Source organism: Herpailurus yagouaroundi, unplaced genomic scaffold, assembly GCF_014898765.1.
Source record: "Herpailurus yagouaroundi ecotype Mexico unplaced genomic scaffold, PumYag 195, whole genome shotgun sequence".
NCBI lineage: Eukaryota > Metazoa > Chordata > Mammalia > Carnivora > Felidae > Herpailurus > Herpailurus yagouaroundi.
This window is the reverse complement of record NW_024412426.1, coordinates 1,714,244-1,731,600: the sequence shown is the minus strand read 5'-3', so window position 1 is coordinate 1,731,600 and position 17,357 is coordinate 1,714,244. Positions and strand designations below refer to the sequence as shown.

At 48.6% G+C, this 17,357-nt stretch overlaps 1 protein-coding gene across 5 annotated transcripts in view; it reads left to right on the top strand.

The window, feature by feature from the left end:
• Positions 1-17,357, top strand: part of LAMB3 (laminin subunit beta 3) — a 62,619-nt gene that overhangs the window by 13,030 nt on the left and 32,232 nt on the right. For 3 of the 5 annotated variants that reach the window (XM_040446325.1, XM_040446327.1, XM_040446328.1), the window contains exons 2-7: positions 1,442-1,570; positions 5,508-5,692; positions 7,210-7,529; positions 11,665-11,972; positions 13,374-13,438; positions 14,236-14,390. In XM_040446325.1, coding sequence (XP_040302259.1) covers positions 13,411-13,438; positions 14,236-14,390 — 183 coding nt within the window. In that variant the 5' untranslated portion in view covers positions 1,442-1,570; positions 5,508-5,692; positions 7,210-7,529; positions 11,665-11,972; positions 13,374-13,410. Of the gene's footprint in view, positions 1-1,441; positions 1,571-3,800; positions 3,955-5,507; positions 5,693-7,209; positions 7,530-11,664; positions 11,973-13,373; positions 13,439-14,235; positions 14,391-17,357 lie in introns of all 5 variants that reach the window. The other 2 variants (XM_040446326.1, XM_040446329.1) reach the window with 2 other exon arrangements.

Here is a 17,357-nt window from a genome sequence, read left to right as displayed (position 1 = left end):
GAGAGTAACAAAGAATCCTTAAAACATGTTGAGGAGTTCTTGTGTCCTAAGAACCTCTCTCCGCTTGTGTCCTTTCCTCCCTTGGACCCACATTTATTCCTTTCATTGCCTCTGACTATTCTAAAAGCTGGGTCTTATATGCCTTGAGTGGCCTGGGTCCATAGCCTGAGCACAGAAGTATTTCAGTTCCCCAAACCAAAAATACTGCCATTTTGATTCCTGGCCTTTCTCTCCCCAAGTACCAACCATGGTAGATGGAATAGAAAGCCTAACTTTGGGAACCTGTTGGTCAGCAGATTGGCTCATCATGAATTTTCTTGGGTTCTAGTTCTTAAGAGAAAAAATATTTACTTTTCAGGATGATTTTCTCTCTATGTTGTCCTGAAAGGGAATTATGTGGCAATATTCGTGACAGCATATTTTTCAACACTTTTTGTTAGGTTTTCCCTTGCCCTATGGATCCATACTAATAAATCAATATCTGTTTTTGAGCACCTACTATGTACAAACACTGGGCTACGCACTCATTAGGGGATAAAAAGAATGGCCAAGGGTCATTCCTGTCCTCAAAGAGTTTACAATCAAGATTTGGGGACAAATCACAAAATAACTAAAATTTGAATAGGTGTTAATATGTAAATTTGGTGTAGAAGGGATTTACAAACAGAACAGTGCTGATTGTTGCTTGAATTGTATAAGTAAGGTGTGCTGCTGGGACTTGGGAAGGATTTACAAAGCATAGCTGAGAAGTCATCACTGATCCAGGAACCTGATCCAACTCTTGGATTTAGAATTTATCCAAGTACACAAGAGATGGAGATGGCCAGGCAGACAGGCAGAGCTGAATGAATTGAGCCTAAATATGGTCAAGGGAATGGAATGGCTGGATCAGAGCATTTATTTGAGATAAGGTCAAATATGCAGCTTTTTCAGCAGCACCTGAGAGTCTGGCTGTGGACTTGGTATTTTAATCTGGAGATGATGGAAAACGTCCAGGTCAAAGTGCATACCAAATCCAGCTCAGCAAATGGAGCGCTAGGCGAGTGCTAATAAGATGAAATGTACACTGGAAAAAGTGCAAAGGCATGTGTGTGTGTCTATGTGTGTACGTGTATGTGCATGTACCTCTGAAGAAGGGCAAAAGTTCAACGTGTAGGCCATGGTTTTAACAGTATTTGATTTGAGACAAGATAGAGATGTTAATGTGTCTATAAGCTCAATATGGGTCCTTGGTGTGATTTGGCTGAGAAAAGAGCCTCCTGTAGCAGGAGGCTCCAGCAGCAGGAGTAGAGTTGCCAAAACAAAAGGTGTACTGGAATGCTGTTTTCTTTCCCTAGGTCCTCGAAGACAACTGCTTTGATAAGATGTCTAATAGTCATACAGGAGCTTCGTGAGCTCTTCCCTGGGGGAGAGTCTTATTCTCATGTGCTGTTCCATTCAGGTTTTTCTAGGACTCAGAGCCAACTTCACTTTCTCGAACCATCGCACATCTTCATGCGGAGTTTACTGAGCCACCTGATGTGACATGTTCAAAACTTGTCTGGGAGAAGAAGTATCGATGTACAACCAGGTGAGCAAGCATTTGTCTGAGGCAAAAGAGTGTTCTCTGAGACATAGAATTTCTGGGGCTAAAACAAGGAGAATCCTGGAAAACTGTAGTGGTTAGTCACCCTACAACATACCAGAATCTTTTCCTTGAAGATTCGCCCCCAACCCCTGTGATTTTTCTCTCAGAAACTAGAGCAACCTGCCTGTCTCATAGATATTTATCCTCTATCTACATCTTGTAGAGATCTCACAGGCTATGTTTCTAAGGTTTTCCAAGGGGATACCACTGGTGATGCTTTAGGTTTTGCAAATCTAAAATATTCACCAGGCCATTTTTTCCTATCACTTTCCTTGAGATGGTTGTATTCCACAAACTATTCCATGTGACTTTTCCTTTTTGTCAAAAACAGATTCCCTTAATCTTGGGAGGACCAGATATGCAATGGAAAGAATTTGGATTTTTGGAAACTCAAAGATACACTGATGGATTCTGGTTTCACCATATACTAGTTGTGGTAGACAGTGCTATTTGTTCACCACGCTGTATTGCATTTTCCTTTTCTGGGCACAGAGGAAGATCACTTAGGCGCCCTCTGAGCAGTTCTGGCCAATAAGTTGTAAGCCAAATGACGGTGTCACTTTAGAGCTGAAGCATGGAATATGGGAGAACTTCTCCACACTCCTCTATCCTTGCTGTCATGATCATTAAGGACATGTGTCCTTGTTGGTGTAGCTACAAGATGGCAGAAGTCCCTGAATGGCTATAGAACAGAGGACCTCTCCCCTCACCATTGTCTCCCATTTTACTTTGTACGAACAACAAATAAATGTTTGTTGTGTTATGCTGGTGAGGTTTTGTGGTTAGTTTATTACTGCAGCATAACCTGACTAAAATGCTAGTTCTGTGTCTTCATCACCTTGGGCTACCCAAATAATATACCATAGATTGGGTGGCTTAAGCAATAGACATTTATTTCTCACAGTTCTAGGAGGCTAGAAGGCCAAGATGATGGTGCTAGTAATCGGGTTCCTGATGAGAGCCAGCTTCCTGGCTTCAGACAGGTGTCCCCTTACTGTGTTCCCACACAGTGGAGGCAGAGCTCTGGTGTCGGCTCCTCTACTTATAAGGTCTCTAATCCCATTATGGGGACTGTACCCACATGACCTCATCTAAACCTAATTACCTTCCAAAGGCCCCATCTCCCAATACCATCACACTGAGGTTAAGGTTTCAACATATGAATCTGGCGGGGGGGGGGGGGTGCAGACATATTCAGTCTCTAACACCTCGTAAACTTTTCAAGCTACCTAATAATGCTGAGGCTATAAAAAAGGGAAATAATATCTCCTTTAAAGAGCTTCACCTTCGGGGCGCCTGGGTGGAGCAGTCGGTTAAGCGTCCGACTTCAGCCAGGTCACGATCTCGCGGTCCGTGAGTTCGAGCCCCGCGTCAGGCTCTGGGCTGATGGCTCAGAGCCTGGAGCCTGTTTCCGATTCTGTGTCTCCCTCTCTCTCTGCCCCTCCCCCGTTCGTGCTCTGTCTCTCTCTGTCCCAAAAATAAATAAAAAACGTTGAAAAAAAAAAATTAAAAAAAAAAAAAAAAAGAGCTTCACCTTCTAGGGCTTCTGGGATACATAAGTGAGATACTGTAGACGTGGTGTTTAGAATGGTTCCTTATACATAGCAAAAGCAGAAAAATATTTTGTTCCCTTCTGTTCTTTCAGGGAAATACATAGCTATTTCTTTCTGGAGTAATACTTAACCAAAGGAGTAAATGCAACCTCTCATGTCCAGGGAAGCATACACAGAGTCTCCAGACGATGCAGGTTGTTTAGTTCTCTATACTTTGTTTAGTTCTTGGTCTTTCACCTGGAGAGGTCTTTGATCAAGGGACTCATGCCCAGAGCATGCCGCCATGATGTCAGACATTGGACACCAGGACACCCGTGTTCACTTCTAAGCACCATATCTTAAGAAGATTGCTGACAGATGGAGGAACTTCTAGAGGAAGGTGTGCAGGTTAGGAAAAGTCTGGAAGCCATGAGTGAACCATCTACTACAAGTAAGTTTGCCAGATTCAGCAAATAAAAATATGAGAAGCCCAGTAAAATTAGAATTTCAGATAAATAATGGATCCTGTTTTAGTATAAGTATGCCTCATGCAATCTTTGGGGTTCTACTTATACTGACAAGGTGTCCCTTGTTTATCTAAGATACAAATTTAACTGGGACCTCTGTATTTTATCTGGCAGTGCTAGCTACAAGGATCGTTGGGGACAGTGCACACACATCAGATCAAGAGATGCAACATCACAGTTAGGAATCCAAATGTGTGATTATACTTGAGCACTGGGAGCTGCTGGGTATGCAAATTTCCGAGTGAGCAGTGGGGAAGTTCAGAATTAGGTATGTTATTCTGGGAGAATTGCATGGGAAAGGCAAAGTTGGGTGAGGGTGGGAATTTTAGTTATCCTCACTTCCTCTTTCCCCTCAAAATATAGATAAACCAGAACTGACTCTTTCTTTCTTTTGATTTCCCCTGAGACATACAAGCAGGAAGATAAGGTGCTGGTAGTTACTTGTTACATTTTCTGCCCTCCCTCTCTTTTTGTCTGTTCTTCCTTACACGTTTATTAGCACATACATTTATTGAGGAACTATGCTAAGGGCTTTCTTGACATAAGAACTCTAACAGCCCCAAGAAGCAATCTTTCTTAAGAAAGGGAAGCCATATCTTACAAAATCTACAATGATTTAGAAAATTTGTAGTGAACTCCTGGGTGGTCCCTGGGTATAGTGGTTCAGAGGAGGGAGCAAAGAGAGATGGATTAATAGTTTGTAGATGAACAAAAATTACTGTCTTCACCCTGATGCTTTTTACTTTATGTTTACTGATTATTCTAATAAAATATGCTCATTATGGAAGATGAAGGCATGCAGAGAAATAGAAACAGACAGGAAGGGGAGCCTGGGTGGCTCAGTTGGTTAAGCATCCCAATCTTGATTTCTGCTCAGGTTGTTATCTCACAGTTGTGAGACTGAACCCTGTGTCTGGCTCTGCACTAGGTGTGGAGTCCGCTTGGGGTTCTCTCTCTCCCTCTCTCTCTGCCCCTCCCCTGCTGGTTCCTCCCTCGCTCACACTCATTCTCTCTGAAAGAAAGAAAGAAAGAAAGAAAGAAAGAAAGGAAGGAAGAAAGGCACCTGTGTGGCCCCAGTTAAGCGTTCGACTTTGGCTCAGGTCATGATCTCACGGTTCGTGAGTTTGAGCCCCGTGTCAGGCTCTGTGTTGACACCTTGGAGCCTGGAGACTACTTCAGATTCTTCGTCTCCCTCTCTCTCTGCTCCTTCTCCATTTGCACTCTGTGACTCTCTCTCAAAAATAAACATTAAAAAATTTTTTAAAGAAAGAAAGAGACAGGAAATATTAACATGGCTATTTTCTCCCTGTCTTCTCTCTGAATATTAGTTTTCTTTCGAGTTAAGTAGATTTTATGTACGTTTATTTTCTAAGTCTCCACCCCCCCCCCGCCCCACTTAACAGTATCCCATCAACTTTTCCCTCTTTATCAGTATTAAATCTCTTATCAGTATTTTAGATCAGAAGGGAGTCAGTTTTGACTCACATTTTCAGGGGAAGGAATGAGATTGGATAAAGACTCATCACCCTTCTCTGCTGGGATATTGCCCAGGCTTTGATCTGTGTAAAACAAAGGCCCCAGGAAAAGAAAGTGCCTTTTATCTATCGCCCTCAGATTTGCTAGGCAGCTGCCCTGAGTTAAGAACAAAACATCTGCCCGGACCAGCTTTGACTCCTATCTTTATCAGGTGTTGGACTCTGGTTTTGCTAAATCTTGATGGCCGTAAAACAGTAAGTCTGTTATCTTACACTTGTTCCTCTGCCCTCTATCCTCTGTTTGTAAACACTCCCTGCCCTCTACCCTCTGTCCTTCCCTGTGCAGGAATGCTGGGAGTATCGCCCTGCTCTCGGGAGCTTAGCTCGTTGGCCCCCGGAGTGTCCCCTCATCCCTTCTGGTCCAAGTCATGGCTTCTGAGGACTCTGCAGCCCCTAAGGAACAGAGTGGAATGCACAAAGCACAGATTTTCGGGTTGGGCCCTGGGGCTTCCGTGGATGGCCTGCTGCCCGGTAAGTGAGCTATGAAATATCTGGATGGGATTGATATTTGCATTTTGATAAGAACAACTGCAGATTCTGCTTATCATAGGCCTTGACGCCTGCATGTGATGTGCACGTGAGCACAGACATCTTTTATAGAGGACGCACCTAGCCAGGCCACAAGTTTGCATTGTTTCCTTTAAACTTTATAAGGATCCACGAGGCAGATGGCTAATATTCCCATTGTAGGCAAGCCGTTTTGGTTGTGCAAAAGCACACAGCTGGGGGTGCAGAGTCAAGACCTTCACCTTCACCTCGCTCACCTTGAGGTCCGGGCTTTAACTGCTGCCCACCCTGAGAGCAGAACATTCTGGAGCTGGAGAAGGCTTTAGGGGAGATTCAGAAACATTGAATGGCCCAGCCACTCTGCAAGCCAATTAAATTTGGGGGTGGGGCCTGGCTTAAGTCTGTGATTTTGTAAGTCTTGCAAGTAGTTCTGAGGGACAGCCTGGATTGAGAACCAGTAAAATCCAACACCTGTATTCTCAAATGATGAAAATGAGACCCAGCGAGGGGCTTGCCCTAGTCTACACTTTAGTTGAGTAGCAGAGCTGGAGCTAGGACCAGGATTTCCGCAATGTTCCAGTCCATACGTGGACCCTATGCAGCCACAAGCACTGCAAGGAGGTGCTGATTAAAAGCACTGATTAAAAGCCCCAAAAAGTTGGGGCTAATTCCAGATGTGAAGCCAGATACACCGATGCCCCCCTCCCCCCTCAAACCTCGAAGTGCTCACTTCCCCATACTCCGGCAACAAACGCCAGTTTGAACATTTGGATGTTCAGTTTGTCGGCCTACTGGCCCTTTCTGGGATTGTATTTAGAAGTTTGAAGTCCTGTTTGGCAGCCCTCTGCTAGCTCGGGGAGCAGATCTCCTGAGGCAAATGCCCACAGTCCCCCTCCGTGTCTTCCCCAAATGCTGCTGACCTGCCGCGTGGCTGCACGTTGCCCCCTTCAGGCATCTGTCTCTCTCCTCTCCGGCTGGGCCATGGCCACATGGGGAGCTCCACATGGCATCTCTGTGGCCAAAGGTCACAGAGGTTGGGTGTAGATCTCGAAAACCTAATACCCTGAGGACAGTGACTGGACAGCAGAGGTAGAGGCGGTTGGGGTGGAGAATGCTTGGTCATGAGCTGGCTTGTCTGCTAGAGGAAGGTCAGGAACCCACAGTACAGGTGGTAGAAATACCAACATATTCTTCCCTCTTCTCTGGGAAGCCAGCCAACAATGGGCCAGGCATAGGCCAGCTTTCTACTCTAGCAAGCTGCAGGCTACACTGAGCTGTACCCTCAGGAGGGAAGGGTGGAGCATTTGGGGGTGTACCCTGGGAGATAGAAGGAGCTGAGGTGACCCAGGAGCCTGACCTCAGGGGAGGGGATTCCCCCTTCCTGTGGCGAGGCAGAAGTTGTGTCATCCTGTCACATACACTGTGTTTAGGTCACTGTGATGTGTTTCCGGCTACGTTCTCTCTCTTTCCATTCCTTATAGGGTACTCACGTCCTCAGTCAGAACAGCTCCCTGTCAGCGTGGTGGGGAAACCCTACCAGTATGTGCCTGAGCCTCTGAGATGGGAAATTTGATGCCAGCCCCTTCCTCATCTCTGCCCACACAAGAGAGCCTGTCAACGTGGAAAACAAACAGGAAGGCACTTAATGGTGTCTGTTCTGGATGTTCCTACAGCATCATTGCCTCCCCAGGAGCCCCCAGCTAACACCAGTCCTCCGCTGGAACCAAGTTCCTGAAAGTGTGCCTCATTTTCTTCATCTGCATAGGAAGGATGATTAAGTGCCATCCTCTACAGAGGTGTAGTGAGTATTAAATGAGTTAATACATACAAAGGGTGTAGAACAGTGCTTCCTGAGCACTTGGTAAAATGTTAGCTGTAGTTATTTTAAGTTGACTGCCTGATTTCTCCTGGACCTCAGGCCCAAGCTAATGTGTGCCGTTGTCCTTTGGGCAGACATTCAGGCTGAGGAGGTGAGGGTAGGGGAGAGAGAAGGGCACGAAATAGAGTCAGCCCCTGACAGGCATCCCAGGCCCCTGTTCTGCTGGCCTCTGTCTGAGGCTGGGTTCTTGCCTGTGCTCAGTAACATAATAAACTGTCTCTCTCTGGTTTTGGGGGAGGCGCACGGAAGAGTGACCAATGTCTGGGCCACTGAGCTATGGTGCAGGTGTGAAGGGCCACGCCAGCTTGAGTCACGTGGCGAATCCCCAGGGCTGTTCCTGGAGCCTACCCTGTCCCACAGACGAAGACTCAGCCATGACTCACCATATTCAGGTGGTGCCTGGGCCTTAGTCACCTGGGGCCTCTTCCTACCGACACCTGTGATCCAGCATTCACAGCCTGCACCAGGCTCTCTTATCCACCTTAAACTCCTCTCCTTTCTTCTCTCCTTCCCTCTCCTTGCTCCCTATCCCTTGATCTCTCATGGATCAGATCTTGGCTGATCTCCCTGACAATTTGGATGGGTTGAGCCTGACAGATGGATAATGGAGACTGGAGATTCTAATGCCACCCCCACACCCTGTCAGAGACATTGCCAGGAATGACTGATAAGCACACAGGATGCTGCCTACATCAACATGGTGACATTTATGTAATCTGGGGGTAGGTGCCTCCAGAAAGACCCCCCTCTCTGCAGTTGACTGCCACAGGAATTTCCACTATAAGCCGTCCATTCCGGTGACTAGAGGCCCAGACTGTCCCCTCTGAGAACGCAAATACACCCACAGTGCATGGGGACTCCTTAAACTATATCCCTTATTTACACTTTGGTGTGAACCTGTTCGTTACACAAAGAGTGAGTGCTTGCTAGGTGCCAAGCACTATTTCAAGGCACTTGGAAAACAGTAGTGAACAAAAGGGACAAAAATCTCTGCCTTCTTGAACATGTCATTCTGGTGGAAGGAGTCAGAAAATAAACGTGATTAATAGGTGAGCTATATAGTTGGTGGAAAGCTGGTAAGTGTTGCACACCACAACCAGAAAGACCCAGCCCACCAATAATGTAGGATAGGTGGGGTTGGGAGTGCTGGGGGCTGGGGACAGGGATTGGGCAGGGAAATTGCTTGTCATTTTAAATAGGGTGGTCAGAGTCATTTAGAAAGTAACATTTGAACAAAGACTTGAAAGAGGTAGGCCAGTTAGCCTTGTAGACACCCAGGGGACAGTGTTCCATGGGGAGGAAGCACCCAGGCAAGGCAGCAGAGTCCTAGGACGGAAGCAGCCTAGTGGTTTGGAGGCACAGTTAGGAGGCCATGCCCCTGGGGTGAAAGGAGTGAGGGGCAGTATCAGTAGAGACAGAGGAATCATGGGGGTGTTTGGATCACGTAGGGCCTCGCAGATGTCTCTAAGGGCTTTGGCTTTGACCCTGACCATAATGGGGAGCTAGTGCAAGGTTCTGAACAGAAGAGGGTCTGTTCAGAAGAGGGTCTTCTAAAGACCAGTTGGGAGGAAGAAGAGGAAAGTTTGAGGATTTGTAGAAGTCTGAGGAAGAGAGGCTCAGGCCAAGAGGGTGGACGTGATTGGTTCTGTTTGCCTTTGGAAGGGGAGCTAACAGCATTTCCTGATAGGATGATGTGGGTGCAAGAGACACCGGAGTCAAGGATAACTTGAGTAGCCATTTCCCTAAGCTCAAGTTCTAATGAGCCAGGGTTGGTGGGAGGGGTGTGTGGGGGGTGTTGGTGGGAGGGTGGTGGTGCTGAGGGCTCCAGAACGAGATGATGGGAAGCAGTTAGAGAGGGAAGAGTACACAGAAGGGAGGCTGGGGCATTGTAGTGATGCCCCCACCTGCCCTTTAACCCTGGCCAGGTCCTAACCCAGCCTCTGGCTCTATTTTAGGCTTCTTGTCTCTGAACAAATTGGGTTCTGAAGTTCAAAGCCTGTGCCTGGGGCCCTGCCATCCTGAGGGTTCTAGACCCCTTTTGGAGAGTGCTCAGTATCCCTGAGGAGTGAGGCTGACAAGCCTACCCTGGGGGTCTGCAGAAACATTGTCCTGGATTTGGCCCAGAGTGTGGGGGGTGCCCAAACGGAGCAATTGCCATTTCCCTCTGTGAAGCGAAACCACTCCTGGGGCCTGCCCCAGCCTGTGAAGTCTGAAACACTAACGGCTTATTTACCCGGGCTCCTGGCCTCATAAGGGAGGAGAAGGAGGGGGATTTGAAGGGCCCCAGCCACTCAATGTGCGGCCCACCACACACCTGCCCCACCTCGTCTGACAGTCTGGGATTGCCACACCGGCTCCTTCTGCTGGTTAACTATTAACGAGTTCTTTGTCACATCCTCTTTCCTGGTGGTGGGCAAGGGATGGGGCAGTTCCAGGAGGGTGAAGACTTCCTGGAAGCTTAGAGTTCAGGGAGCTGGAGAAGTGGGGAGACACAGACCAGGCGGGTGGACTCTAAGCCCCAGGAGGTGGGGTGGGTGTCAGCAGTGACCTTTCTCTGGAGGATGTGATGGGGGTCTCTCTGTGTTCTTGTTGCAGAGGCTGGCCCATGTAGGGGAGCTGTTCGTACTGACTCTGGCTTGTTGAGTTAAACCAGATTTCACTGGAATTCTTACAGGGGTCAAGACACTAACATTTATTGGAGTGTTTGTTATGTGTGTAAATAACTTATTGCCCATTTGCTAATTATAGTACTTCCCATGCCCACCTAAGCTTACTGGACTAAATTAGAACCTAAGATTAGAAACGCCCGGTTTAATCCACAAAATTCTACATTTTCCCCGTAAGGGTTCTCCAACCAATTTCTTGGACTTACCCCTCAAACTGTAGAGAACTTCTTGCTTAGGAGACACTGACAGACTGGACTGGATAGTTAAGAGTCTCCTTTAAATAGAAACTTTGAGGCAGCGAGTGGTGTTCCAAGACAATGCCAGTTCGGGGCGCCTGGGTGGCGCAGTCGGTTAAGCGTCCGACTTCAGCCAGGTCACGATCTCGCGGTCCGTGAGTTCGAGCCCCGCGTCAGGCTCTGGACTGATGGCTCAGAGCCTGGAGCCTGTTTCCGATTCTGTGTCTCCCTCTCTCTGCCCCTCCCCCATTCATGCTCTGTCTCTCTCTGTCCCAAAAATAAATAAACGTTGAAAAAAAAAAATTAAAAAAAAAAAAAAAAAAGACAATGCCAGTTCAACAGTGCCAAGATATGGACTGGGTGACCTTCCAGATCTCTCTAAAAGCCCTCTCTGACCCTAACCTGGGGGATGAGTGTCCTCTGAGACCAGCCTTTCCATCTGAGTCTGTTACTACCATTTACAGTGGCTCTCAGCCTAAGGGCCCTAAGGCAAGGGTGCACCCAGAATCCCACAAAGGAAGCTGTGTTCTCAGGCCTGGTGGGGGGAGGGGGCAGACAGGGGAAGTGGGTCTAGTTGTGGTTAACCTTTCCTTCCACCACTTGTGGTCAGGTCTGTTTTCTGGCCCTGCAGGCTGGCATTCCTGCCCTGGAAGGGTGGGGCCCCGAGACCAGCCCTTACTGAGCTGGGGGCAGTGACTCACAGGTAGTTACCTGTCCTGGGGCTCCCTGCCAACCTGCAGAGGGAGCCGGAGGGTAGGCATTTAGAGTTTATTCCTGTTTATTCCCCTTAAGCTTTCCTTGGGCTTTGACCCCTTCCTGATGAACCTAAAGGGTCTGCAAATTCCCCACGAAGTAGGGTTTTTCCACTTCCCCTCCCCCCTCCTTGGGAGGGGTCTGGTGCTTTCCAGGGTCCTGGATGTTTAGTTCTCCTCCCCTTGTAGCCCAGTAACAGGTCTGGGCAATAATACCCTGTATAACAGCCCTGACCTTTGTGTCCTCTGCTTGGTCTTCTGTCCAGGGTGGTCCAGGACACAAGAGGAAGCTGACCCCTATAAGGCCTTGGGAAAGTGCCAAGTGTGGTGTCTATCACAATGTGAGTGCCGTTCCCTGCCCCCCTGGAGTCACTGACATTTGTCTGGTGCTTTCTGTTTGCAGTGGCTCCCTTCAACCACCCCCACCTAGGACACCCATGGGCAGCCAGGGACCGATGAGCTCGCTGTGAGGCCTCTGAGGCCGACCCACTTGCCCAGTCCTGTCCTGGGGGGGGGGGGGGGTGCTGTGACGGCAGATGGGCGTGCCGGCCGCCAGATTCCTGAGGCCCGCCCTGCAGTGGGCTACGCCCAGCCAGGGAGTCTCCAGAGGTGAGGCCGTTCTTTAAAAACTGGGAGCCAGGAGAGGAGCCCCCACATTCAAGGGGTGCTCTCAGAGGCCATCTGGAGAAAGAGCAAGCAGCACGGAGCAAGGTATGTTACCTGTCTTCACCTGCCTTCACCTGCCCGGTGAGGGCCAGACGAAGGGGGGGAAGGGCTGTCTGTATCTCTGGGTGTCTGGGGCCTGACTACAGGGCCTGATTCAGGGCCTCCTCCTTCCTGGGAGCTCACCCAAGCAAGCAAGCTCACCTCCAAAGGCTAGGTTAAATGTCTGCCATTGTTTGGGCTGCTTTTTCACATCTGATAAGAGTCTCGGTGACATAAAAAAGCAGCTTCAGATCGGGGCTGAGCACAAAGAGTAGTAGAAAGTGTGGGCTGGCCCAGCTAGAGCTCTTCCAAGGGCCACTCAGATGCCTAGTCGTGGAAGATTCTAGCCCGGGAGTGGAAGCACAGAGATAGCACTGGATGAAAAACCAAAAAACGGGTCTTCTCTTAGGCCATGATTAGCTGCGCAACATCAGGCCACCCATCTCCTCCTGGGGCCCCTGAATCTTCTGGGAGGGATTGGAAAACAATTTTGATGAATTAGGATGTATAATTTAAAGATTCCAGGAGCGTCCCCAGGTTCCTCTGTGGCCATGCCTTGTCCTGCACGCACCCCCACCCCCCGCCTCATTCTTCCACCCCAGCCAAGGGAGTTTGTGGCTGTCCCTGGAGCAGGGCACACATCCAAACGAAGACAGAGTTGGGCACTGCCTGAGCTGGGGTGGGGCTTGCCTCAGCACAGTAGGCCTGCCTGTCCCCTGGAGGGACCCTTTGAGTATCCAGCCTCAGCCTCCAGAATCCCCATTCTGGGGACTCCCTCCTGCACGCCGGGGCCAAAATGGGAGACATTTTGAGTTGCTTTCAGTTCAGATGAAATCGTCATTCACTTTTTAAATTTTGCCAGGCTCCCCTTTCTTCCCATCACATCCCAGCTACCTGCTTAGCCCAGAATTGTGGCCACCACAGTCTCACCCTTAGGGTGGCCTGGGTGGTACTGGAGACCATGGCAGTGGCAGAGATAGCTCGCTTCCAGGCCCTCAGTCACTTTGACCCACTCACCTTTGGGCCTGGATGTTGGGCCAAGCCCTGAGAAAGGCCAACTCTGTTTCCTGGAGTAGTAACAAGGCCTCTATAGCTCCTCTTCTGCAAAGGGCCCAGCCCTTTTCTGCTCCCCACGATTGTGTGGGCAGGGTAGGGCCAAGCCTCTTTCCCTTCCATCTCAGTGGGGGGAAGACGAAGTCTGTGAGGTGATGGCATTTTCCCAGGTTATGCTGTGAGACACACGCCAGCTCAGACATGGGTTCAGGGCTCTGACATTTTCCAAGCTTTTGGCTACAAATGTACCTGCTGCTCGGAAGTATCCTAGGTCAAGACCCTAGGTAAAGGGGGCTAGTATGCCCCAGAGGTTTTATGGATTTTTTTAATCCAAGCTGCTTTGTTCTGTCCCAGGTGAGGGCCTCTGTGGGGATTCCCCTATTGGCTGAAAATGAGGCCACTCCTACTCCTGGGTTTTGGTAAGTATCCATTCCCGTCTTTCCAAGCCCTGTTATATAGCAGGGAGGTGACACCATGGGTAAGAGGATAGTTTACCAAAATACGAACATCATCTGTCACCCTGTAGTCCTTGAGCTTGGAGCACTTGTCTACTGGGGCACCCATGAGGTTTCCCTGCTCATTTGGGCCTTTGGAGAAGATGAGAGGTTCCTAAGTGTCTTCTTATTTCTACCTGAGGGTGGCTCATGGTTTCCCAAGTGCCCTGCACAGCTGATTTCCTAGCCTTTCACTCTGGCTGGTTCCAGAGCCATCATGGCTTGATTTTACAGTGGTCTGTAACTGGGCACTCACTAAGTATGGCTGGGTCAACTTTGCAGATAAAGGAGTAGAAAGAATGCAGGCATCTCCTGGTGTTGCACAAATGGCCAGCAGCCAGCCCTGTTTTGGTTGCTGACAGAGGCCAGGCTGCAAGTGAAGAGATTGAGGAGTATGTCCTGGTGGCTGAGCATGTGCCTGCAACTTGACTCTAAAAGCCACATATGGATGCCACATTTCAGGATCATCCAGGGTTTTTGGTTGCCAGTGTTTCCCCTCCTTTCCTTTTTAAGTTATGGGTTATGGAACATGAAATCAGGGTTTTGTTTTGTTTTGTTTTGTTTTGTTTTGTTTACCTAGCAGCATCAGGATTGCAATCCTCACCACCACCACCAAGTGGGAGCATACTAGTCTAGCTGATTTATGCTTCCCTGGGGGATACTGGGTGGCCTGGTGGACCCTCCTCTCTCTAGGCTGTATCTTAGCACCCTTGTGATTTCAGTCTTGCCCAGTTTCCTGTGTGCCCAGCAAGCCTGCTCCCGTGGGGCCTGCTATCCACCCTTTGGGGACCTGCTCATTGGGAGGACCCGGTTTCTCCATGCTTCATCCACCTGTGGACTGACCAAGCCTGAGACCTACTGCACCCAGTATGGCGAGGTAGGCCCTACCACCATGGCCTCCAGGGCTGGAAAAGGCAAGATTGGGCTGTGTGTGAGTCTGCCATTTGTTCACAGAATGCCTGGAATGTACTTGGTGTAGCCCCAGCTTCATGCACTGTGGAGAATGCAAGAAACATATAAGGCCAGATCACTGCCTTGACAGAATTTTCTCCTTCATTGGGCAAGAGAAAATGTACTCAGAATTAGCGGGATGGCTCTTTTCTTCTTCTGCTTATAAAACTGAAATCTCTCCCTAGTCCTTGGGCATGGGCAGGACAGGTTTTCAAGTCTGGAGAACAGACAATGGGATGAGTATTGATCCTTTAGTACGTAGAGTTTAACATGTCTGTGGTGGATGAAGTCAAGGCTGATGGAGCATAGGTGGGGGGATGTGTGCACTGGGTTGTGTTCTTGCTGTGGGATGAGCTAAGTTGTGCCATGGTTACTCGTTTGCCACCATCTCTTTGGCCAGTGTTGGGATATGAGTGGACAGAGTTAGCGGGACAGTGTATGATTATAAGCTGGAGTTTACCTTCTGTGTTTTGCAACTATCATGTATGAAGAGCCAGCTTACCTCTCAGCCTCGTTGGTCCACTCAGGCAAAGTGGGAAACATCCCAACTGCTGTTGGAGAACATAAATCAGCAGGATAGACCAAGAAGTGATGAGGCCATAAAGGAGGTTTGGCAGCTCAGCTGATAAGTCAGAACACAAGCTGAACAAATCCAGAAACTCAAACGCTAGGACCTGTCAATTGACATTGCCTGATTAGGAAACTGAGTTTTTAAAAGAGCTTTTGTGTTTTTTTTTTTTTCTTCTACATGCCTGTGGACCTTTGTTGTAGGAACTTTGGCTTTCTTTTCTTTTTTAAACTTTTTTTTTAATGTTTATTTTTTGAGACAGAGACAGAATGCGAGTAGGGGAGGGGCAGACAGAGAGGGAGACACCAAATCTGAAGCAGGCTCTAGGCTCTGAGCTGTCAGCACAGAGCCTGACGCAGGGCTCGAACCCACGAACTGTGAGATCATGACCTGAGCCGAAGTTGGACGCTTAACCGACTGAGCCACCCAGGCGCTCGTCTTTTCTTTTCTCTTTAATAAGGTGGGGATCATTCTTGGTGCCTTATGTTTACCAAGGTTGAAATCACTTAGCATTTTCTTGTTTCCCAGCTGCAGGTCTCATTTGGCCATCTTTCTGCCCCAAAGACAAAGATTTGGACAAAGGAGTGGGTGAGGAAGTGGTTTTCCTCGAATCTCTAGTCTTTTCAGAAAAAGAGAGAAAGAGAGAAACAGACAGAAGGGGAGTAAGAGAGATTCATTGCCATGAAAGAGACTTGGGTTCACAGAGAGCCTGTGGTGTCCTCTTTCCAGACAGTCCTTGTCCTTGGGATGATGGAGGTGGCATCTGATACCGCCTCTGGGCCTCCCTGGCCTTCTCGTCACCAGTGTTCTCTTGTCTACTTTTAATGACAGATGGTACTGGGTAGTGGCTTTGGAGGCACTGAACAGAGATGGCTGTGGTTTCTGCTGCTCACCCAGTTGGATATAGGAAACCCTGTTTGACAGTGTTGGGTAAGATGGCCAGCATAAGACAAGTACTCCCTGTGGGCCCAGATTACTCCACACACATCAAGGGACCTGGAAATATTGAGCTTTCTAGGCAACAGAATGGTTTTAGCCACCCCCTTCCTACACACCCTCAAAATATCATGCTACTAGGGTATGTCTAAAAATTTCAGGGAGACTTCTGCTGACCTCCTTCCTCAGGCTGGCCTGCCTTCTGGAAGGAGAAGCAAGGAGAAGTCAGAGCCCCTGTCCTGGCATGTCCCCTCAACCCCAGCCCTGTCTGGACAGCCTCTGTCCCCAAAGCCTTGGGCTTTTGGCTTCACCTTGGCCGGCCCTCTGCCTCTCTCAGATGCCCAGGGTGCCAACTCCCTTCCCTGCTCTTAAATAGCCCCCTGAGAGCAAAGTGGTGCTTGCAAAAGAGAAGTCTAGACTTTTGCAACCCTGGGGATGGATAAATATCAGCTATTTTGCCGCTGTGAAAGTTGAGAAGGATTGGCTTTTTTTTCTCCTTTTCTATAAGGGGGAATAAAGCCATGCAACCTCTTTTCAAGAGTAGAGGATAGGGCATCTTGAATGCAATGTGTAGTCCCAGGTCTGCCACTAACTTGTGGCAAGATATTACCCCTTTCCAAGACTTCCTTCCTCTTCCATGAGTGAGTGTTAGATGAAAGTGTCTGCAGGTTTGCTCCTGGCCCCAACTTTCTCTGGAAATGAGCTGACTGTTGAAAACCAGCTTCTCTCCCCCTACCTTCCACTCCTCCCTTATGTCATTTCTCATCCTCTCTCTTTCCTGTCTCACCTCCTAGAGGCTGTTGGGTGGCAGCCATGAAGACATACACTAAAGACACACACTGGGTGCTGTGGTGGCTGTGTGATGACAATTAGGAATCAGTGTTTTAACTCTGCTGAGTTCCAATTCCAGTTTTTAAGTTTAATTTATTCTATCATCAAATGGTATGTATAGCAGCTATAATTTATTAGGCACATATTATGTGTCCCAGACATCATAGTAAGAGGTTTATATAAACTGTCTCAATCTATTTTCATGATACTTCATGTGGTGACACTTGTTATCTCTGTGAGCTATTGGGAGGGCCTGGGTGTGTGCTGGGACCCCAAATTTCTGATGGAAACACACAGGTGTCGAGTTTTCTGAGTACTTAGAGATGGGGGGGGGTGTCCTGGCCAGCCCTGGCTGGAGATGAGACATGATGCAGAACCTCACTGCTAGTGCCCTCCCCTCCCCCTTTTCCCCTTCACCCCTTTCTACCAGCTCCTGCCCTGATATACACACCTGCCTTAAGTCGAAGCTTCTGGTTAGTGCCTCTGTTCTATTTCTGTGACATGGCGAGCCCTGAGCCAATTACAGCCTTACCCAGCACCTGCTGCCTGCCCACTGAT